Source organism: Leptinotarsa decemlineata, unplaced genomic scaffold (genome assembly GCF_025532065.1).
Source record: "Leptinotarsa decemlineata unplaced genomic scaffold, Ldec_3_MD MMD2_tig00004307_RagTag_RagTag, whole genome shotgun sequence".
NCBI lineage: Eukaryota > Metazoa > Arthropoda > Insecta > Coleoptera > Chrysomelidae > Leptinotarsa > Leptinotarsa decemlineata.
Window position 1 is genome coordinate 3,558,749 of NW_027412606.1, and position 24,066 is coordinate 3,582,814.

Here is a 24,066-nt window from a genome sequence, read left to right on the forward strand (position 1 = left end):
AAGCCTGCCGGAAATCAACTACTTCCCCGGCTAATACCACGCTGGATATTGAATTATATCCGACAGACATTTATTCAAGATACCCCACAGAGGTTAGCTTAGCAGATGTTTCTCGTTCATTCGCAGCAGGATCAGACTGAAATCAATCGAGAAGATCACCTACAGATCAGTTTCGAGGTATTACCTCTCATCAGTGCAGGAAAGATCTGACCCAAACAGCAGTGTGCTTGGGACTCGATTAATAAGTTTTGCAGATGATAAAGAAGGACAATTAGGCAGATGCATCATTGGTGTGACAAGGTTAATAAATGTGGATTGAGAAAATATATTGATATACTTCACCTGATGCAAGACAAAGTTGTGTAGCAACGTCAGGATGCCAAGCAACAACTTTCCATCTGATTCGTGAAACCGTATCAGTGAGTTTGATAATTGGTTCATTTTTTCTTAGATCCCAGATAACACATTTTGATGGATATGTGGAAGCCAAGATGTGCTGAACTTGTTTATTCCATGACACTGATAGGACATCTTCGTGAGGCTGACTTTTTGCTCCTACAAATGAAATTTGTCAACTCACATCATTATCTTATAAATGGGTGGTTCAATTAGAAATTATTGGACCTTAAAATGAACTTAAGTAATAGTTTATTGCAATATTCTCACTAAATAGTTTACAAAACTATAAAATTTGTTTCACTATACTATATTTTTTCAACTACAGATCAATTATTTGTTTGAAAGTGGTTGACTATGTTTCATGGTGAATTTTACTAATTCGAACTTCTATCGTCTAATATAATATAATGTGGTTTGAAATCTCCGAAAGAACAAATAAAATTGAGAATTAAAAAGAATTAGCTAGAAAATAACAATTATATTAAGCAATAAAATGTAAAATGAAAATACAATAAAATTAAAATGAGCTTAAAAATTAAAAACAGAAAATGAGAAACAACAAATGCTTATCATTATGAGTAACTACAAAGTAATATAAAATAACAAAAATAATAGGTTCTACAATAAACATATAACATATCTTCAAATAACAATATAATGCAGTCAAATATGAAATTGGTTACAGAAAGTACTTGTTGAAAACTAATTCAAGTGTAATAGAAAAAATGCAACTTAGGAAATTCCACTGATTAGATTTTTTTTCAATTGATATTTTAATTTTGTCGTTGATCTGAGAATTATTACTTACTTAGAGTAATATGTGAATATTGCAAAATCAAGTAATCTAAGTACAGCAGTGATGAATATGAACAGTTCGTTTTTGAATATATTGCTTATTGAAGAGAAATATCCCATACTCTCATAGACTTTTTTTTCATCTTAACTATGGCTTTTGTTTATATCTTAAAAGTCTGTTTAAAAGTTTTGAAACCAGGATAAGATGCAAGGGACAAACAGTTGTGACTTCCACCAGAGCATAGTATTGTTTACTATCAAAAAGTTACAAGGATACAATAATTCAGAAAATAACAAAGAAAAAAAGCGTTAAAATGTAACAGATTGAGGAATCTAATCTCTATTTACTGATTCCATCAATACAATAATTCAAATCATATTGTACGAACTATCTTTTATCATGTGAAATGTTACTTATTCAAATCAACCAAGTATTATTAAGATAAAGTCAACAAACCTGGCGACATGGGAGTACTAGTATTATTCAAATCCCAAATAAAAATTTCCGAATCTCCAGCTCCTGTAGCAAACAAATTCTTTTGAAAATTATTGAAATCCATTGCATGGACTGGCCCCGTATGTTTTTCTTGCTTTCCAACAATGGCATCTTCACCCTTCAATAATTTTGAAGCACTATATATTTGAATTAATCCACCATCACATCCTCCAACTATTGTACCACTGGGTTCATTATCACAGGATCCCCAAATTATTTTATGGAATCGATGGTCACTAGGAATAGAAGAAACAAGTTGAGTATCTGGCCCTGGGTCAGAGAGACTCAATGAATAGACTTCTAAGGCTGCGTTAGTGTTGAATGAAGCATCCAGTTGCTGTGCTGCGGTTCCAGCAGCAATATAAATAGGATATTGACTTTTTGGAGACCAAGCTACATTGGCAGTTCTTTCTATATCTTTTACTTTCATATTGATGGATTAGTCTGAAAAAAATTAGAACTTAAGACATCTGACCTTTTTATTCAAAGAATACATGCATTTAAGGTTTACCTCACTTCAATCTATCAATAATTAATTCATAACAGGAATATGAATGCACGGTAAGCACTTCCAACGTGGCTTTCAATTCTTTTTGACAGCTACGGGATTACAAAAAGACTCAAAATTGGAACTACAACCAGGGACACGTCGACACTTTACTATATGCTTTAAAGCTGTATACGATAAAATATTAATTTTTTTGAATTACCCATCAAATTGTTAACATAACGTAAAAATAATGCATAACAACGTCCACAAAAATAATGAAAAGTATATTCCTAATATTTTTATATGATGTGATGTCACCTGACAATGACAGGAATGACATAACCGAGGTTAACGTTAGTGAAGTGAGGCGAGTTATTAAATTCAACAAAAAAAATCTTATGGATTGCTTCAACCAATAGAAACTCTTTAATGTTTTGAAGGAGCCAATAGATGAATCCTTATCTTATAAACTTATAAAAATAATTTGGATTTGTAACTTTGAAGTAATTGGAATATAGATTATTTATAGCATGAGCATGGAGTAGCGTTTTTCTGAAAAACTACCGATTGCACTGCCTTTATGTACCGTCGTTTTGTTGAACTTATGTTTATGGTATATATTGAAATATTTCCTCTGAGGTGGTATAGTTGATTTGAACCGTAAAGAGAATCATAATTATCGTTGGATGCATTGTTTTCTCTTGGAATAATGAATAAGAGGCATACACAAGGGGTGCTTTGTGTATTTGGGTATTGAATTTTTTGGTTTGATGTATCATTTTGACCTTTGTGAATAAATTATATTGTTGGAGAATACAACCCTACCAATGAATGGTTGAAATAAAATTTGCAGTTGCATATTTGAGAACTCCATTTCCAGCATCTGTAGAAAGACGGAAGTCTTTCTACAGAGACTGACCTGATAATGAGTTCACAGAACCTTTATACTGTGATGGCGTCCAAAATAAAATCTTTCTGAATCAAACTTATTCTTGGCGTCACAGATTATTTCTCTGGTAAGAATGTTCGTTTTTTTATCAGGTAACTTCAACATGATGATTGAAATGACTGTTATATGACGTTACTGGATGATTTACGATGTATTCGATTAAATTCGACTGATGAATATTGGAATTCATGGATGTAGACCATAGGTATTGCTAGTATATACTATTTATAGACATATAATATATTAGATGTATTCATTTTAATTACTATTAGATTAAAGAATATTACTGGAGTTCTTTCCCAACACCAAATCGTTATTTTTAACACGTCGACACGTGTTTCGATCACCAATTGATCATCTTCAAGAGGAAGATTAAACGTTCAATATTCCTCTTGAAGATGATCACTTGGTGATCGAAACACGTGTCGAGGTGTTGAAAATAACGATTTGGTGTTGGGAAAGAACTCTAATAATATTCATTACTACACCAAAGGTTCCAAATAGTGCATCATAAGTACTATTAGATTAATTTATTTGTTTCCAATTAAAAAATGATTCAGCTATTGACTCTTTTCAATTACACACTTGACAATAGACACTTGTTTGTTTCGAAAGTAACCAATAATGATATATTTTTCAGCTAACCACTGTCAAAAATTCAGGTTAGTAGCATACATTTTTGGAACATATCCCCAAAAACGTCTCTTAGGTGAAATCTGTCAAAAGTCAAATGACTTTACGTGAATAGTAAGTGTCGCGAGGTTTTGTGAATGAAGAACCAAAAAATCGGTTTTAGGAATTTATAGTTTCGTTCGTCAAATTTTCTATTAAGTATTAGCAGTTAAAGTTTTAAATTCAACATCTTTGCGAACCATGTCTTCACTAAATGATTCTAACGATGCATATAACTCAAATTATGGAAATACAACAGGAATTTCAGGTATGTTGATCTAATGTTCATAACCTAAAAATCATGTATTACATAAATTCATATGGATTTAAAGGTAACTTGAGGCCGTTTTCTTCGCCCTATTTGAATTATGACCCTGGATACATTCCTCAAGCCCAGCCAGAGTTCATATTTCTGGAAGGTGCAAGTAAGCAAAGAGGAAGATTTGAACTAGCTTTTGGACAAATTGGTGCTTCTTGCATGATAGGAGCAACTTTGGGCGGTACATCAGGATTTTATAATGGATTGAAAGCGACTACATTAGCAGGTCAAACTGGAAAATTAAGGAGAACACAGTAGGTTTTTTTCAACCTGTATTTGATATGATTCTCCATTGCTATGGTATTACACCAAATTTTTTTTGAGAAAGTTTTCACAATGTAAACCAATGGGAGCGCATTCATAATACAACCCTACCTCTACTAGCTTGCTGTATGATTGCTCCCATTGATTTATATTGTGATGACTTTAAGTAATGGTTGATTCATACAACAAACTTTCAGTCAGTAATCATTCTTTATTGTTTGAATATGGCAATGTTAGAGGTAATAATTTTTCTAAGGATTGAAGTAAAACTAAAACTTGTCTTTTTCAAAAGTAAATTTAAAATACCTTCTGCTTGTAGAACGAATCATTTCAATACTCTTGTTTTATTGAATATTGCCCTAGTTCACTTCTCCCTTTGTCTTCACCGGGAAAAAGTTACATGAACAAAATGAAAAGAATGACACGTCTTCTTTTGAATATAATTCATATATTTTTCAGGTTATTAAATCACATTATGAAGAAAGGAAGTGCCACAGCTAATACATTTGGATCAGTAGCAGTAATATATTCAGCCTTTGGTGTACTTTTATCTTGGGCAAGAGGGGCTGATGACGACCTTAATACAGTTGTTGCTGCCACAGCCACTGGATGTTTATATAAATCCACAGGTAACATACCTCAAATTGCCCTATTTTAATAATAATACTAACTTAAAGGTTACTCAGTACAAAAGATACAAACATAACCTAACAAATGGCAGAGTTCAACATCTTCACATCATGCATCAAGGCAGAAATTGCTCCTCCAACCGTAATACTTTCTGTTTCTCATTTTCTTATGCAGTTTGGACGTAAATAGTCCTGTGATTACCTCATTTGATGTGTACTTCAATTATCTAATTAAAAAAAAATCAGATTAGCATTTCCTGAGTAATGATCAGTTTGTTTTGAGAATTTGTAAACAAACAATGAATATTTTAATTCACGATAAAATGTATTCAAAACTCACTCCAGTTTGTCTGTCTTGTCCAATTTTTCCATTAAACATTGCAGTCTCCTGGACCTGGACCATGGTGTCCCAAAAAAAATTCAACCATCTCGTAAAAGCAATTTTCAAGCAATTAAAGTGACAATAAAAAAGTAAACGCAGTTTTTATCAATTTATAAAAAAAAACCAATCGGTATAGTTTAAAAACACGGTTTTCAACTTTTTAATTTTTGAATGTTCATAAATAAATGGATTTTTTTTCAGTTTTTTCGGCGATTTTTTCTGAAGCCTTCATAAAATGGCTCTTAAAGAAAAAAAAACAAGGCTCCAATTTTGTAAATTATCAAGATTTTCATTATTCCTCATTTTGGGAAAATTTTTTGAATAATTATATCATAAGAGGAAAGTTGTGATAGAAATTGAACTACCCACCAAGTATCTAATTTATTCAATTTTATACGAAGAATTAGAAGAAAGGTTTTAACGATGAACGAGAATGTTTCCTACTTATTCACCAAACTCATTATTCATGCAGTTGCAGTTTCATAAGAATTTATCATATTTCCCACTAACCGATTTCCTGAAGTCTTTGAAGTCCATTAGATACTCGTTAGGACAAGAGGATTGCTCCGAAATCTTGCGGTTCTTGTCGAATACTCTTCGTGAGCAAAAAATAGCAGAATCAATACTTCTGACTGCTCTGGATTGAATGATTCCGTACAGTCTGTCTCGTCTTGTGTTTGTAGATCTTTTGCTGGAAAAATCCTCACTTGTTTACTTTGTAGTAAATGTTCAAGAGGTAGCAAAAACGTATGTGATTTTCTGGACCTTCAACAAGCGTTTCCTAATATGACTGATAACCAGTCTGTGCAGACACCCTACATTTTATTCTATGAAAGAGAGGACAGTGGCAGATCAAGATCTTCAGATGATGTGGAGCTGCAGGTTTTTCCTGCAGTTGAAAAAGCAAATGCGCCACTGGAATCAATGAAGTCGCCCCGGAGCGCCAATTAATATTTGTTCTCTAATAATTTCATGATTTGTATTACTTTCTTCTTTAATATATCGTTATATACTGATATTTAACAGGTTAAAAATGTTTTTTGCATTACAAGCGCGAGCTGTGCCATCCGTTTTTTACCGCTCAATTGAAACTACAAATCTTGGTGCTACGGTTTTTGTACGTGAGAATTGTTGAAGGATCTTTTTTCAAATTTTTAATATCAAATAGTTTTTGTGATATTTTTGTTTATTTGAATTCTTTGTACACGTAAAATAGTTTCGACAGAGTTATCTCTCGTTCTGAACATTTACATTCTTTGATCAATCCTACCAAAGTTTCTATCCAATTTTCAATATCATCAATCCCAAACTTTGGACTAATGAAAATTAATAACTGATTTCTTGCAGCTGGTCTGAGAAGGTGTGGCTTGGGCGGAGCAATAGGTTTCGGAGCCTCAGCCCTGTATGCTTTATGGAATTCAAGAGACAAGTTATCAAGTTTACAGCAATTCAACCCAGCGTAAGGCATTAAAATATTTGTAGGAGTATTTCAGTTAGTAATAAAATTGAACATCCCAAATTTGATTCCCACATTGAAATGTAACTTCAACAAAATATTGTGTAAAACATAAATGACTCTGTTTCTAGACAAACATTTATTGCAAATTCTTGAGGCTTTTCTGTCAGAAATTAGTAAACGGCAGTATTTGTCTAACTCTGAAACACTTTTGGTCTTTATTTCATATTTTTTTGTAGTACTACTTTTTTTAGTCAGCTCAGAAAAAAAATGTTTTGAATGGGATTTTCTATTAGTTATCGATACGCCTCAATTTCAAAATGCCTTATTTACATACATTACTTGAATGAAAAGTACAAATTATGTACATGGTATGTCATTAGCTGATTTATTTTATGTAGCAAATATAAGCATATAATGATGGGAATGAAAAAATGTTGACTGCTTTTCACCACATGATTTCAACTTTTGTTCTCTTCAGTTTGTGTATATATTTTGTGCTGTGATCTATATATTTTTGTTATTAAACCATAGAAACTCAATGTGACACTGTTGTTTTTCAGTCAATAAATTTTTAAATAAAACTTCTTTTTTTACTAAATGCTGATTTTGAAATTCAAGAAATAAAGCAATAGTTGCAGTGGTTTGGTTTTAAGCTCCAAAACTTGACAATATTTCCACTACTCATTTGTAGTTTATTCCTTGAATTTTTATTACAGTTGAAATTTTATTGATTTTTCTTTCGACAGGCAAAGGTAGAGGGGTAGAAGTGGATAGCCACCATGTTGTTCCTGATTGCCTACTTATTAAGAAATTTACAATTTTTTATTGATTTTTGTCCAATAAAAATATACATCTTGGTTGAACGCCTTTTCTGTTCTTGTGTGGAAAATATTAAAAAAGGAAAAGGGATATATATGTAGGGTAAGAATAACCCATAAAGTGGTTAAATTGTAATAAATTGAAAAAAATTAGAGTTCAGAGACATATGAGGTCGTTGAAAAAATTAGGTGAATGTTTAAATTTCGCGGGATATGTACATTCTCGATTGAAAACTGCCCAGGCGAAACTCTTTGGCTTACAGAGACAGGCTTGTTTGGCCATCAGTACTACACCGTCAGCGGCCATGGAGAACCTTCTACATCCTCTCCACATTTTTCTGGAGAGAGAGGCTAGATGGACTACATATAGATTTGTGCACATTGCCAATTGCACAAATCAATTTAATGCAGAGTGCAACAGACTGTTGGGTGATACTGGAAGTCACAGTATTCTGGAAATGACCTCTGACTTTATGCCTCCAACTGTCAACTACGAACTGCCTTATAAAGTACTGTTCCCTAGTAGGGGGGACCGGATCTCCGGGAGAAGGAAATATTAAGAGCAGATAGTTGTGGGTTCACAGATGGATCTGAAACACCTTCCGGTTCCAGTGTTTTAAATCGCAGAACCAGGACAGAGAAATCAACTATGCGACTGTATTAAAAGCGAAAATTTACGCTATTGAATTGAACGAGAGATTGGAAGAATCCAACCTCATACACAAGTCAATAAAAATATTCTGTCAAGCGGTGTTGGAAGCTGTTGGCTCCTACGGATCAACATCTAAATTGGTAGCAAATTGCCAAAATCGACTCTCCTCGATAGGAAAACCTAACAGATTATCTCTGGCCTGGATTTTCGACCATACTGGCCTGGAAGGCAATGAGATTGCTGACTCCCTTGCAAAGGAGGCTACTGCAAGTAGCTTTGTCGGATCAGAACCTGTCATTGGCATCGCTTTAGGCTTTGCCAAACAACAATTGAACACCTGGATGACAAGAAAAGTTATGGACTTCTGGCAGAATCTTCCAGGATTGGCTCACGCCAAGGCGTTTATTCACCCTTCGAAGCTTGATCCCTAACAGTTGTTGGACTACAGTAGGGATGAACTATGACACTCATTTGAATCATCATATACAGAGACTCGGACTGTCGGAAGACAGTGTGTGTCACCTCTGGAAAATGATGAAACAGCGGAGCACATACTTTGTGTCTGCCCCGCTGAGGACCGAATCAGGTTTTTAAAGTTCGGCAGAGCCGTACTCTTACCATTTGATCTGAAAGACCACTCACCATAAAAACTTATCGGCTTTGTTAAGAAGCTGGGTTTATTTGGTCGAGTGTGAATAGGTGTGAGCCACAATAAACCCTGACGGGTTGTGGCGGAGGGTCGAATAGACCCACTCACTTTGGACCTACCGTATTTTTTATGTTGTTACACTCGTCTCGGACATATATTCACAGTTTCAGCTGTGTTTCATGTTTAGTTTTGTGTAAAAAATAGAATGAAGTGCTCAAAAAACACTTAAAATGTTGACAGTGGCATACAGTGATTGTACTTTGGAGTCAGAAAAATGTTAAATACAGAATAAAGAAAATAACTTTTGTCTGATTTCTACCAAGTTTTTTATTTATTAAGACCGGTTTTGGTTTGTTAAACCATTTCCTAATAGTTTACTTCAAGAACGTGACAATTTTCGTTAACATCAACTACTCTGTTAGTAAAGTTTTCAGCTTGTTTTGAATTTTTTTGAATGAATTTGTAAATTATCGTTTTTTTCTCAATTTCCATTAACTACAGTTCACATAAAGAAATAATAACTTGTTCATTGGCAAATAAATTAAGAGAGAACGATGTAAACAATCAACAGCTTCCTTCTCCAGAATGTGTATTATTTTCAGCGACAGAAAAAAACCTTAGAACCATTTTGAAAATTCTTCCTGTTTGTTAGAACAGAATATATGACAATGATTTACACATTAAAAGTATGAAAAACAGAAAATGATATTGATGGATGTAGCCGTTATTATGTGGTAGGAAATCATAATGAAGAAAAGAAAATTGAAACTTTCTATGTTATATATCTTATGTTTTATGTTATATAAGGGCTAATGTAATAAACCATTGTTAGTTTAATGTATAGTTTGGAAATGGCCTCATAGGACGAAACTGCAGTGACGTTAGTTACAAATAAAAGTGGTAAAACACATAGAAAATTTCAAATCTCTTTTCTTCATCCAAAAAATTGTGTTTGAGAGCAACTTGTTGATTTTTCCTTCACATACTGGATTCTTCTTGAGTACTGTAGACGGTTCATATTCAAAAAGGAGACATTTGTATCTAGTGTTAGCCTTTGGCTTGACTTTCATTATATTAGTACTAACTTTTGTGTTCAACATGTTAAAATGGCATCATATTGTTTGCAAGTAGAGTGAGGTTGAATAAAACATCTAAACTGTTGGATGTCACACATTTCAAGTCGATAGGGACCCAGAATTGATCCTTGGAGAACACCTGCCATTTCGTTCATTAACTTTTACGTATACATTTTACAAAGTGTTTCCAACTTTTAAGAGATATGACCTGATCTCATTAGGGTCTGGGCAGGTTTTATAATATTGTATCTTGTGCCATCTGAAGACAATCTTGAATTACTGATTCTTTTTACAGGCCAAATTGCTCTCCACTGAGAATATAACTGATAGAAAGCCATTATTGGAATATTTACCAATATTTTAATTATATTTGGTAAAGGTGATGACAAAGATACGGCTAAAATTCTCAATAAAACCATCTTAGAAGAGTTTTAGAAATTAGACCAGTCGACAATCATCTTCAGCTCCCAAGAAACTTAATTTGTTTTTTACACTGATCGATGTAAACAGTTACAGCTTAAATAAAAAAGCAGAATACCATTTCCAATTGTGATAATAGAGAACGCTAGTGTTCACGTCTGTTTCAACGTAGTAGAAGAATTAGAGACTACATGCGTTTCACCAAGCACGGTGGCACCTTCAGTTGATGAAGACACCAACTTGGTTGATGAATAGAGCATCAAAAAGGGTGTTGCATTTCTGGTAAATGGGAAAAGTACTTGTTTTGAATTCAAATATCGACTATACCAGCCAAACTGAGTATTTGGTCTTGAGAATATTACATTGTTTGATTCTACACTGTTTGGAGAATGAAATTTCATACTTCCCTCAACACATAACTATTCTTTCTCAGACTTTCAGTATGTATGGGTGTAAGTTGACTTGTAGTACAGTTTGAGGCCAGATATTTTGATGGCAGCATAGGATTCAACCTAAAATATAAAACTGCCATATTTTTCGAAACGGATTTTATCACGGCTGCTTTTTCCTTGATATAGTTGAATGGATGAGTTATGAGAGATTGGTTGGGGGAAATTATAAATGATGGAAAGTAAGAACAAAATTAACCGTGCAAAACCCTCACTCTAACATTCAACACTGAAATGCAAAGGGAAGAGCTAAATTGAAACAAAATAACAGATGTTCACTCATAATAACAACCATTCAACTTCATTTGAATGAAAAAATCACCTTCTACCACAATTTTTCTTAATTACTCAGATTTTAATATCACTAGATTTATAAGTTGTTTGTCTTCGCTAATATTAACAGGCACAAACTTGTGTATCACTCTTGCCGAATATTAACTTTACTTCTTATGGACTTCTGGGATGGTACTACAGATGATCTTGACTTTATATTTCTTGATCTCTTGATATCTTTCAGCAGATTGAAAATGGTATCAGGATCTATTCCCATATTTAGAAGTTCAATGAGAAGCCTGAAAAAATTTTGGAAAATTTGCTCTTGAATTATTTGAAAGGTTCCCACATTTGCTTGTATAACTATAGATGGGGAAGTAGAAAGCCAAAACCTTTTCTTCTCAGAAATTAATCTCTCCTAAAAATATACCCCTTTCAATTTAAATTTTAGTAAACTTTTGAATTGCAAAAAAAATAATTTCCATGTCACTGATAACTACTCACATTTTTTTCATTACAATTTCTTCCACCATATTAGTGGTGGAAATCGATCCCTCAGTTCTTGCATTCACTACAATTAAAAACTTATGATGTACCCATCATGAGTTTTTAATTGTAACAAATGTTGGAGAACAAGTTATGATTGGTGCATGATATTGTTTCTTCTTTTTCGAAAAGAGGATTTAAAATATGTCTTTACTGTCTTGATGACAGAAATAGTTACAATCCAATTTCAGGGAGATCCAATTTGTTGACATAAAGTCCATGTTTATAATTTTTAAATAATTGTTACTGTGATTCAAACAGTAATCTGACTTGACATGATCAGTGAATGCATTCATTGATAATTTCCAAATATTCACTCATATCCAATTTAGGTTAACTGCAAGATGTATAAAAAAGTCTAAATCTTGTTCAATTGTATTTGAAAAAAATTGAGAACGGTCTTTCACTTCAATCACAATGGCTATGTACTTTTTGCAAGATATTGCTTGAATACCTGAAAACACTTCCATCCATGAAAACTCCAGCTAATTCGCCCAATTGTTGGAGCTCAGCTTGGTGAGGTCTCAAACTCGTCAAATTTTCAATCCTTTGTGAAGCCATTTCTAAGAATTAAAAATCATTCATTCTATTTCTATTAAAATCCGAATTTGTTTGGTTTTTCGTGTTCCAACACACAACTTTAAAAGCATAAACGATGAATATATATTTTTGATTGTTTTGCCGTAGAACGTGGAAGAACACAGAACACCTAGGCTGAATTCGAGTTGTCGCTCGATAGAGCGAGCCGTGCTCCTTATGTCAGTGACATAGTGTTAGATCTTGACCAAAGTTTCGTAAAATACCCTGTCAACAGGTGGAATGATCTTTGATGAAATTGGCTGGGTGCGGCTATGAACTTCATTTGAAGGTGCAATTAGGTTCATGAAATACCATATAAATGACGTAGGAAGAGCTGCCCGTTCGAATGTCTGTCAACTAAATAGCTGCATGACAAAGCAGTTCCATTTAATAATTTTGATAACCTTCATTTTGATTAAGTCTATACCATCCGTTTTTATAAAAATCGAAGTTATCAAACTGGTTTAATAATGTCCGGTGAAAATGTATTCACACAGGGATTAACGTTGGCTTCACTAAAATCAATTGTTAGAAATTCTGCTTTTCAGGATGTAATAAGTGTAGACCCCATTTTTACGGCATTATTTCTAACAACCGATGCTTCTAAAAGCGGCATCAAAGTCTGTGTAAAGAGGATTAGCGTTATAAATCAGGAATTATTGTCCTATGAACATCTATATACTTTGAAGGGAGTGATGATTTAGTGTCAAAAAGTGTTTTTTTGATGCTGACTAATTAGTGATCACAAAGTATTGCTGCTACCATGAAACATGCATTTTCTCCAAGTTTTGTATTTTATTGGAAAAAACACATCAATTTTGTGACACCGCATAAACTAAGTCAAGATTATGGACAGATATCCAAATATTCTGACAAACTTTCCTCGACTTACTGATAGGTGATTTTTTTTAAATTACAGCATTATATTTACATTCAACTTACAAATCTTCATTTAGGAGGAAATGACGTATCTCAAATATTTTCCATTATTTTTAAATACTGCAACACGCACCTATACCTGCTAGCATATAGCATAGAAAACGGAAACCTTGTCAGCTGATGCATATAAATAGGAGATACATGCTCCCGCCTATTTTAGCTGACGGTCTTTTCGCCGTCACCCAGGCAGCTAACAAATAGATACATAGAAGCTATCTTGAAGTAAATTTATAGGTGAGATAAAATCGTTGATAGTATTGTTGACAGTACTCGCTTGGCTTAATAATGAGAGGATTTTATTCGCTATTTCACCCATTCATCATTCATCCAAATAATGAAAGAACTCATTTAAAATCTTAATTACATTTTTATTGTAACGAAACGGGGAAAATACTTCAGGAATAAACTTACACTAAAATGTTAATCGAAAATACAATGAGTCACCAAAAACTTACATTATACTACCACCCAGCAGGATCGAAGAAAAGGAGATGTGCTGCGATGCTGGAACCTTTTCTGAAGATCAATAGATACTGAATGAATTTCTCAATACTGTCTGTTGATGATCGTCTTCACCTCCCTCAATATTTATGAAGATTTATACGCTGACATTGCAACTATGATATATTTCTATATTCTGTGATCGTATCAATTTTGATGTCTATGAACTTGGAATATTAAAAGATCAGAATACTGAGTGTTTTTGTTTTAGAATATTGAAGTTGAGGTTGGAAAATCATGTATTCGCTTAAATTGATTTGAATTATTTCATGATTATTTTCCATTGTTGACAGCATACAGTTTTTTTCATGTTTCAGCGACCAGCTGACATAAAATCCACCATGTTATAGTCAGCTGATTATTTTTTCTTCGAGGTATTGGGTAAGTTACAATTTACCGAATTTTCAGTTAAGAGGAAATCGTTGAATATATTTTTTACATGCGTGGGAGGCTACCACCGAGCATCTACCCCACCGAGCCGTAGCTTTATGGTACTATTCTATGATGTGTTTCAACCATTGCCGCTTGAGAGGAACTTGGTCATGTTAATTTCTCACTGGCTGCTGGACTATAGGTAGGCTGACTCTTTTATAAATTCCAGATATTGGATGTTAGAACTTCGATTGTTATATATAGAAACGGGTGTTGTATGCTTTTATATTAGTGATTTGGATAATATTAAGTTTCAGTCAACTTTCTATATTACTTATTTATTTTCATTACTGTAAAATAATTAATTTCTTGTGTACAGTTTGGTAATAAAAACGGTATTACTCAAAAGATTAACGTATGGGCATAACTAACATGGTTTCCACGGTATTAATTTGTCCCGTTCGGACCCTTTCTTCGAGCTTCTTCCACTTTCAGACTCTGTTTGAGAAAGTGTTCTTGGTCTAAAAGAAGTACTCGGACGTCTCGATGCAGTAGCTACTTGCCTACTTGGTACGCCGGATACAGTCTTTCTTGCTGATGGTTTGGGTTGGAGTACGTCTTCTTTCGTTTCTGAAGGCGATTGCTCATGCTTATCTTTACTTTTCTTACCAAAACTGAAACTTAAGAATTTTCGTTTTTCTTTTTTTTCCGGGTACTTCCCACAAATAATTTCTTTGACATCTTTCACTTGTGCTGCTAGGTCTTTTTGATTTTTGTGAATGACTGAGTGGAGACCCCTCACATCACTGGCAGTGAAGTAAAATCTACGAGTGAGAGTTGATATAAGAATTGGACGTGGATTCTCCAATGTTAAGCAAGTTACAAGACTCATAATATCTTCGGTTTCTCCGTATTGTTCAATCATTTCGCAAAGCAACTGTACAAATTCGTCATTGGAATCTGGAATGAAAAAAATATTCACAACATCTTGACAGAGCATCAACTGAATACGAAAAAAAGTCGGAATATTCCAAAGGAAGGGAGAAAGTACAGTCGAGGTAAACGATATTGTGTACACTTAAAGTTGGCGGTACTCTCAAAGGCCAAAAAAACCAATACAGGGAAATGAACCCGCTGCGAACTAGTTCACGTGGACTGTAGAATATGCGGTTCGTATTGGATAATTTTAACACTAATCAAGTTTAATGATTGCCTGAAGAGTCATAAAATTGAATTTGAATCATGTTACGGTGACGAATAGAAATCAAGGAATGCGGAGATGGTTATCGCCGTCGTGTCATCAATGTTCAGTTCAGAAACTGATTGCGATTTGAGGTTGAAATTCGATATTGGTGCAGTTATAATTACTTGACATTTGTGTTATCTGTTCAAAATGTGGCGTTCTTGGACGGGTACTAATAGTGATAGCGAGCGTGATAAAAACGCGGACTTTTCCATCAGTGTAGTGATTCCAATAGCGATGGTGAACAATGCGAAAAAGAGATACTAGTGAAAACTATTCGAATGCATTTGAATATTGAAACACAGAGAGTATGTTTCAATGTGTATAAGAATCTACATCTCAAGTTTGGTTTCGAGGGAAACAAACTATTACAAGCAACATCGAATTTGACCGAAATTCTTTCCTCAACTCTACGTAAACTAGTCAAAAACAAACGTTATGTACGCAAGATGCAATGTGATACAGGATTACCAAAACCTTTAGATGTTATTCTGAAAAAATCATTGAAAAAAACAATATACGACTATAACAAAAGCAATGAGATTCCTACAACTGAAATCAAGAAATTGAATACTTCCGACCATAACCATAACGTGAGCTGCTATGACAAAACTCTTCTGAATTGAATAAGAAACTAGGATTTAGATTTAAAATAATAAACAAACGTCAAGCAGTTAGGGAAAGCAGAAGAATAGTGTAATGGCGTAATAAATACTTAGAACAAATAACTAAATATAGACAAGAACAACGGCAAATTTTCTCTTGGAACGAATCTTGGTATGACACTCACGAGAGTTACGAAAAGGTGGACTGATGGTTCGAGAATGTGTACGCCTAACATGCCTGCAAATAAAGGATCACGACTTATCATTGTGCATTGCGGAGAAAGTATCTCCGCAATGTATCTATTACTTTCTCCACATTGCGGAGAAAGGAAAGGATGGATTCCGAATTCTTTGAAATGAGGTGGAAAAAAACTTGAGGACTGCAATGTTGACTATCATAAGAACATGGAAGCTAATATTTTCAAGGAATGGTTTGAAAAATGGTTTGAATGGTTTCAAGGAATGGTTTGGTCCCAAATTTGGATGCAAATAGTGTAATAGTTCTTGACAACGCTTTCTATCATTCGCAACAGCTCATTAAAGTACCGAATAAAAATTCGAGGAAAGGTGAAATATAAAGTATTTTAATGAATACCAATTTATATTTTGAAGATTACTATACCAAAAACCAACTACTTGGAGTTTTACAGACAAAAACATTTGCAAAGGTGTATGCCCTTGAGAGTATTGCTGAAAAGTATGGACACACCATACTGAGACTCCCCCCTATTCTTGTGTTTTCAAGCCCATCGAGTTGATTTGAGGAAAATTGAAACAAAGCATCAGGTGTAAAAATAATTTTCCAAAATTTGATAAGAAGGTAATAGAGCTTATCAAGGAAGGAGTATCTAATATTAATGAAGACTGGCAGAAAAGGATTAAAAAATAATTTTATTTGGAAAAGACCATATGGAGATTAGACAATTCAATATTAATGGTGGAATTAAATTCATTGTTGATTTAAATGAAGACAGTGATAGTGAAATAGAGAATATGGAAGAGGAATTATCAAAAGCTTTCGAAGAAAGTTAGTGAAGTGTTTTTTAAGCGATCGATTGTATACATATGTGAGTAAGAAGTATTCAGAAGTATTTTCAATTATCACCCTGTTATTTGAATCCTATTTTCCCACTCACCTATATAAAGGAAATATTTATTATATATATTATTATATACATTTATTATATATTATGTAGTTATTGTGATTATATATATATATATATATATATATATATATATATATATATATATATATATATATATATTTATTATATTATGTAGTTATTGTGATTATTATATAATCAGAAATGATTATTGAATAATTAGTTAGCTCCTTCCTAACTATATTATTAAAGGGGAGCTGTTGGACAGTAGCTTGAACTATATGGTTTACTTGAACTATAATACCTTGTTTTTTAAAATTATTTCTCACTGTTATTCATTCGATTATTTGATTTATTAATTCATTCGTACATTTATTACACATTGAATAATAATGGGAAAATTCATTTCAGTTTATGATATGAATAAATAATATATACCGTCAACTAACCTCAAACTCTACAAACGTACCTATTCAAAGTAATATGTAAAAACCACTCATGAGAAGTTATCATTTCAAAGACATTGAAAGTTCAATTTCTCATTTTTCATAAAATATTAAGGTATAATATTTGAATAACTGAGCGTTGTTTCACCCGTATTAGAAAAAAAAACACTTACCCTCTGTTTTGTGGTATATAATTAACAAATCAGCTTCTGCAGGTGTGTCGTACGTTAGTTCATAGGTTGCTTGTAGTCTACCTTTTCCATCCATCTGATCTTTTAATGTGAATGCTGATACCTGCGATAAAGAACATGTCAATTCTGGGAAAAGAAGAGACAAAAATTTTTTGGGAACTACCATTGATGCATATTTGACATGGAAACAACACTGTTCGAATTTAACAAGTAAAAATAACTCATTAGCTGATATCTTGACAGATCAACAACTTTTGACACTATACCATGCTCAAGTAGCTTCCAGACTGAGACATGGCATTTGTATGTGGGGTAACTCGACTTCGATATCAAATGTATTCGTTGCGCAGAAGTAGGTATATTTTGAGAATAATGGCCAAAGCCTCAAAAAGGAGCTTTTGCAGAAGTTTATTTAGACAATTCAATATTTTAACTCTTGTCAGCATGTATATATTCGAATTGTCAATTTTTGTCTTTAAAAACAAACATAAATTTATCACCAATGAAATCATACATAGTAGGAATACTCGTCAAAAATATAACTTCCACATACAGTATTGTGAATATAAGGTTACTTCTAATTCACCTTATGTGATGGGCCCAAATTTCTTTAATAAGTTTCCAGAAGACATTAAGGAGCTCAATAAAATTAATGAATTTATCCGAAGTATTTAATTGATAGTTGTTTTTATAACCTAGACGAATTTTTTATATCATAAAATAGTTTTCTTTTGTATTGTTTTTATATTATGTAGTAATTTTATAGTGTTTTTATATTGATACGGACACTGCGTTTTCATGTGTACTTCATTGCTGGACAAATCCTATACATACTTATATGTCAAACGGATAATCAATAAACAAATAAATAAAAAATAAAATAATGCTAAAAAATGTAAATCAGAACGTTTTGAACAAAAAATTTTGTTGTCGATATTGGTAATTAGTAATAATAAAATTGGAACATCAGAAAAAAATCGGAGCTACAAAAAATCAATATTATAGTAAAACTGTTACATATACTCAAGCACTGTTTCAACATCCTGAAGGTTCTCTGAGAGCGGTGCTTGCGCAAAAATGAAGGGAATTAACAGTGACTTTTAATAGATGTAGAGCAAGATTGAACTGATTGTTTTTCTAATTGTATTCTCATTTCATTTCAGTAATAATGGAATTGTTGAATTCCTTACCTCAAAAATGAAAATTTTTGGTTTATTTTTCAGCGATTTGCAATTATGGGAATTGAATTTTTTCCAGATCTCTTGAATAGCCACTGTTCTTTTTTGCTTTCCATCAAACATTTCTAGACATCCGTCCTTCATACAATAGCCAGAAAATAGAATAACTAATCCACTTCGGGTGTCCGATTGTTCACAAACTGAAAAAGAAAAGTAGATAGATGAAAACTGATGGCTTATGGATCAAATTTTACGAGAAGCTTAATGGTGAAAACCGCATATAGATATCTGTCATCGTTTCTGAGTTACAATACCTATGTTTGTCGAAAATGTGCATTTTCGAAATATTGCTGTAACTTTTTTCATGCCAGAAATTTCTTGTTTCTTCGAAAACATTTCCGAAGCACTTTTTTAAGTAGAATTCAATGATGTGAAAAATCTGTTTCTTCATATGGGATATCAATAGTTACTGATTTTTTTTTTATCAAAAAAACTGCATATTTTGAAACCGCTCAAAATTACCTTTCCAAAAATGTAGAACACTTGATGTTTTCCTAGAGGTCAAGTAGGGTTTGGTCGACGCGGCGATAAAACCAAAATAAATTGTTCAGTAGTAGCTATCAAACTGCATTTCATCAGTTCGGACTTCCATTGTCTAATATGACATAAATCAGGAATAGCAGAGCATGTTTGCACTCATCAACGTAACATCGAGTGGGCTCAAGCTGAAATCATCCACAATGGTGAACACTGGTTTAGGAGAAAATTCAAAGAAGCCGCATATATGTTGTCCAACAACGCATTCAGCCAAGCTAGCGTAGAGATACGCAACATATGAAAACCTCTAATCAAGCGGAACACGACCAACTCCCGCCAAACGGTCAGCTCCCGCCAAAACTGATGAAGCGGAGAGTGGAAAGAGGGGATAGGTGAAAGCACTCGAATGACCTATAAAAAGTCAGATCTCAGAGGAATAGGTCCACCGTTAGTTATGGAAGCTATGGATTATGCTGCAGACGACCCTTCCAGAAGGCCCCGACCTTCTGTCGAATGAGGCCCGTATGTCCTCCGTCAAAAAATGAACATGAATATTTTAATCCATCTCACCCCAGAAAGGTAGGGGTACACCGTGAAGGGCGGCACTGATGTTCTGAGAACATTCATGTCGCCATCTTACCATCAGTTATGACCCATTTGTCCCTCTGACAAACATCAGTTGAAAGGGTAAGGGAGCCAGGCTCCAACCTGAACGAAATGAAGACACTTGGTCGATCGAATAGGTCCAGTTATCACCCGAAGACGATTGTGGATACTAGCAATCGAAACGTCGTGAAGTAACTTGGCTTCGTTTGTCCAAATAAAATTTAACGAAAAATCACGCACTTGGTTACAACCTTCCAGGAACCACTAGCAAAAAGCCATGCGGCGTTCAAAATCTCCTGGTCCGAGTTCAAAATCCTCCTAACCTAACGACTATTTTTTCCAATTCCATTTAATTTTGGTCTTTTCTTTTCGAATTGACCGCCATCAATTAGGTTGTGTCGCGATCTTGCGAAAATGTCTCTAAAAGGTTGTCTATTCTTTGGAAACCTCTCGTGTTACAAATTGCTTTTCCCGGTTTGTATGGAACAGACTATCGTATACTATTTTCCATCATTCTCGTACTTCATTGCGAAAATGTTTGAAAATTGGAGAAAAACCACGAACTGAAGAGCGTCTTTGCTACTTGAATCAAAATATGACAGATACCAGTGAAGAATTGCATTCTGTTTTATCGCCGTATCGTCAAAAACCTACTTGATCAAAGTGTGTGTTTCAAAGTTTTCACGAAAAAACCTAGAAGCTCTGTATTTCAAAGATGACTCTAGCAAAACATCAAGTGTGCTGTGTGCAGGTATATATAGGGTTTCTCATTGAAAAATAGAGTTTTCCAGATCTGCTAAAAATTAGTACTATTGTTCCAATTCCTAAGGTAAATAAAACTGCCAGAGCTGAGGAATTTAGGCATATTAATACGTTGTCGCCCATTGAGAAAGTACTTGAGTATGCTGTTTACAATCAATTGCTAAACTTTGTGAATGATTCTGTTTGATAATCAGTCAGTACTACATATTTCATTTGGTTAGTTCCTTCTTTCTATATGCCACGTACCCCGTCACCCTTAATTCGTTCACAAGTTCAGTAATGTATTTCCAGCTAACATGCTTATCCAGATTCAAGTCATCAATATTATTTTAGCGTACATTCGAGGCCTATTCAAAAAATGAGGTGGATATTAAAATTTTGAGGGCAACGTACATTCGATTAGTGATATAAAAAATATTTCATTAGTTCGGACTTCCATTGTCTAATATAATATGAACTTATGATGCACTGTGAGTTTAATCTTCCTCTTGAAGATGATCGCTTAGTGATCGAAACACGTGTCGAGGTGTTGAAAATAACGATTTGGTGTTGGGAAAAAACTCTAGTAATATTTAAGATGATATGAATTGATTTGAAATTCCAAAAAGAATTCATAAAAAATCAAAAGAATACCAGTGACGGCTCGTGCATTGGAGAACAGTGGAGGCTAAAGTGATAAAGACTATATACACACAGAAAAGCCCGCCGGAGGCGCGAAAATTGTTTGGGGTACCGCACCTATTTAAGGCAAAATACGTAATAGTTGCATAAATGCAAACAAAAATTGTGCAACCAATCGACTATATCGTCAGATATTTTAATATCGTCCGATATATCCATAATAAATGGAAAAAAAAACTTACCGGAAAGTGAAAACCTGAAAACACCATGAAATTGAAAGAAACCACTTTAAAAACACATTAAAAATATTACAAAAAAGCACTGCTATAATACAATACTGTCTGTTTTATACACAAATAACAAATGTTATCAAGAAACACTAAAACGATTTACCGAAATATTTTTCAGCCCCGGTCCGTCAGTAGAAAACGAACGCAGTCGTACACTAACGTAGACCAACTGGAGGCTAGCCTCCTCTAACGCTACAATTTCTGCAACTGAAATTACAAATCGGGATGTATGTCACTGATTGGATCGGTCTCGTGGAGCTTGTGTTTTTTTATAACGGTCGGAGGTTGGCTCCCTTGCAACGTATGGCATTTAATATTTCGGGTTGATGGTTTATTCGTTATTCGTTTATGGGCGGTGCGTTTGAGGTTTTTTGATGCAGGATACAGTGTGGTACGTATTACGTAGTGAGTGATAGTGTTTTTTCGGGCATATGTATTTATATTAACAATTAATGGTAAAGTAATGATACCCAAACATTTTTAGAAAAAAATTATCATAATTGATTGTCAATATCTTTTAATTTATTGCGATGAATAGCATCAAATTTTATGGGAAGGCTAAGCCTCCGTTGCTTCCTCTGACGAGCCGCCGCTGAAGAATACTAAGCAAAGAAAACTGAAATAACAATGAAATAAAATACAATCAACAATCAAAAATTGAAATGTCAACACGAATTTGAAATTTAAAATTATTGACAACAAATGAAAATTAATAGATTCCAAGCCAAGTCACTTCACGACGTTTCGATTGTTAGTATCCACCATCGTCTTCGGGTGCTCAAGAACACTTGAGATGTTGACAGTGGCATATGGTAATTTTACTCTGAGTCAGAAAAATGTTTACAAGTGGTACAAGCTTTTCATAGAAGGTCGCGAAGCTGTAAATGAAGACGTTCACCTTGGAAACCCAACACAATAACAACCGATGAAAATCTTGAGAAAGTGAAGAAACTTGTTATGTAGAATCATCGAATCACTATTAGAGAAGTTGCTGAGAATATCGGCATATCGGTCAGCTCATGCCACGGAATCTTTTCGGCAATTTTGGGCATGAAGCATGTGGCAGTAAAGTTCGTACCAAAATCACAGGAATTGTTGAATGACGTCAATGGCGATCCATATTTGTTTGGTAGTGTCATAACTGCTGACGAATCATGGATAAATGGAACCCAAACTCATGGCATTTGCATCACGATAATGCACCTGCTCGCTCTTCATTATTTGTTTGTGATTTCTTGTCCAAAAACAACACCGTAATCACGCCTCAACAACCGTATTCACCAAATTTGCTCCCCTACGACTTTTTTCTGGTTCCAAGATTGAAGAGACCAATGAAAGGACAGCGTTTTGCGACCATTGAGGAGATAAAAACAGAATCGCTAAGAAAGTTGAATGAATGAATATTTTTTGAGAAATATGAAAATTCATTTAATTTTTTTTAACAGACCTCCAATAAAATCAAATTATCGATAGGCAGTGAATGAACTAAGTTGTGAAAGTTACATATAGTCGAAATATTGTATAATATTGTAGAGAGATGAATGAAATATGAATTATTCATTACATTTGCCCTGAAGATGAAAAGAAAACCTTTATTTTCCGTAGAAGAAGCAATAAGCGCTGAAAAAAGATACTAATGACCTTTTAACGAAGAATAGCCCCTAATCCTTTTCAAGATTTGGAGATTGCATGTCGAGGGGTTGGTTTAATATGACCCAAGACACTTTCTAACATTTTTTCGAAATAAATTCTTTCCTCTGAAAGCGCATCCTATTTGGTAGCCCCTCAAATTTCAGAATATTAGTTATCAGTTTTCTCCTTTTACAAGGCCTCACAATATTTTTTGAATGACATTAATATAAATAAATGAGAAGTGCTTCAGTGTTAAAGTAAAGTAATAATAATAATCTGAATTACGGAGAAGAGGTTCAGCTCAATTATAAGTAACGACACATAATTGATTTGCTGCTTCCTTTATATATTTCCATATCAGTGTCAATATCTATAAAACATACTTACTTTTATCCAAGATGACATTACAGTTATCCGTTTCTAAGTTATGTTTATATTCTGGTTTGATTTCCATACCACATTTCAGTAAAGTTTTCGAAAACACTTCAACATCATGTTCACTGCACTCCCATTCGCTTGCAAATGTGTGAACTTCAATATTTTCTACAGATTTCTGGAAATGTTCATATTCGTCAGGTGTTAGTTCTGTAGAAGGTTTCACTTCGATATCTTCTTCTATAAACGACTGTCGACTAACTTTTTTATTATTCATGTTGATCACTCATTATGCTACCAACATAATATAACAATCTGCTGAATGCATTTCCAATTATTAGTGGCTATG

The 24,066-nt window shown here is 33.8% G+C and overlaps 3 protein-coding genes across 4 annotated transcripts in view; 1 reads left to right on the top strand and 2 right to left on the bottom strand.

Moving 5' to 3' along the window:
* Sec31 (COPII coat complex component secretory 31) overlaps positions 1-2,508 on the bottom strand; it is a 30,248-nt gene extending 27,740 nt beyond the window's left edge. Inside the window, 3 exon segments of the mRNA XM_023165723.2 lie at positions 343-555; positions 1,652-2,134; positions 2,202-2,508. Coding sequence (XP_023021491.2) covers positions 343-555; positions 1,652-2,120 — 682 coding nt within the window. The 5' untranslated portion in view covers positions 2,121-2,134; positions 2,202-2,508.
* Positions 2,509-3,853: 1,345 nt separating this feature from the next.
* On the top strand, positions 3,854-7,711 carry Tim23 (translocase of inner mitochondrial membrane 23). Its single transcript, XM_023165709.2, has 5 exons — positions 3,854-4,069; positions 4,134-4,374; positions 4,844-5,013; positions 6,743-6,854; positions 7,601-7,711. The coding sequence occupies exons 1-5, from the start codon at positions 4,003-4,005 to the stop codon at positions 7,608-7,610; spliced, it is 600 nt and encodes a 199-aa protein (XP_023021477.1). The 5' UTR covers positions 3,854-4,002; the 3' UTR covers positions 7,611-7,711.
* Positions 7,712-11,241: 3,530 nt separating this feature from the next.
* On the bottom strand, positions 11,242-24,048 carry LOC111509864 (uncharacterized). 2 transcript variants are annotated; one of them, XM_074178779.1, is made up of 5 exons: positions 23,730-24,048; positions 18,907-19,094; positions 17,699-17,819; positions 12,192-15,088; positions 11,242-11,490 (listed from the first exon to the last, which is right to left on the bottom strand). In XM_074178779.1, exons 1-4 carry the CDS (start codon positions 23,992-23,994, stop codon positions 14,556-14,558), a joined length of 1,107 nt encoding a protein of 368 aa, XP_074034880.1. In that variant the 5' UTR covers positions 23,995-24,048; the 3' UTR covers positions 11,242-11,490; positions 12,192-14,555. The 2 variants fall into 2 exon arrangements, with proteins under 2 accessions (XP_074034880.1, XP_074034881.1); XM_074178780.1 differs by having other exon boundaries at positions 11,242-11,609.
* Between the last annotated feature and the right edge of the window lie 18 nt (positions 24,049-24,066).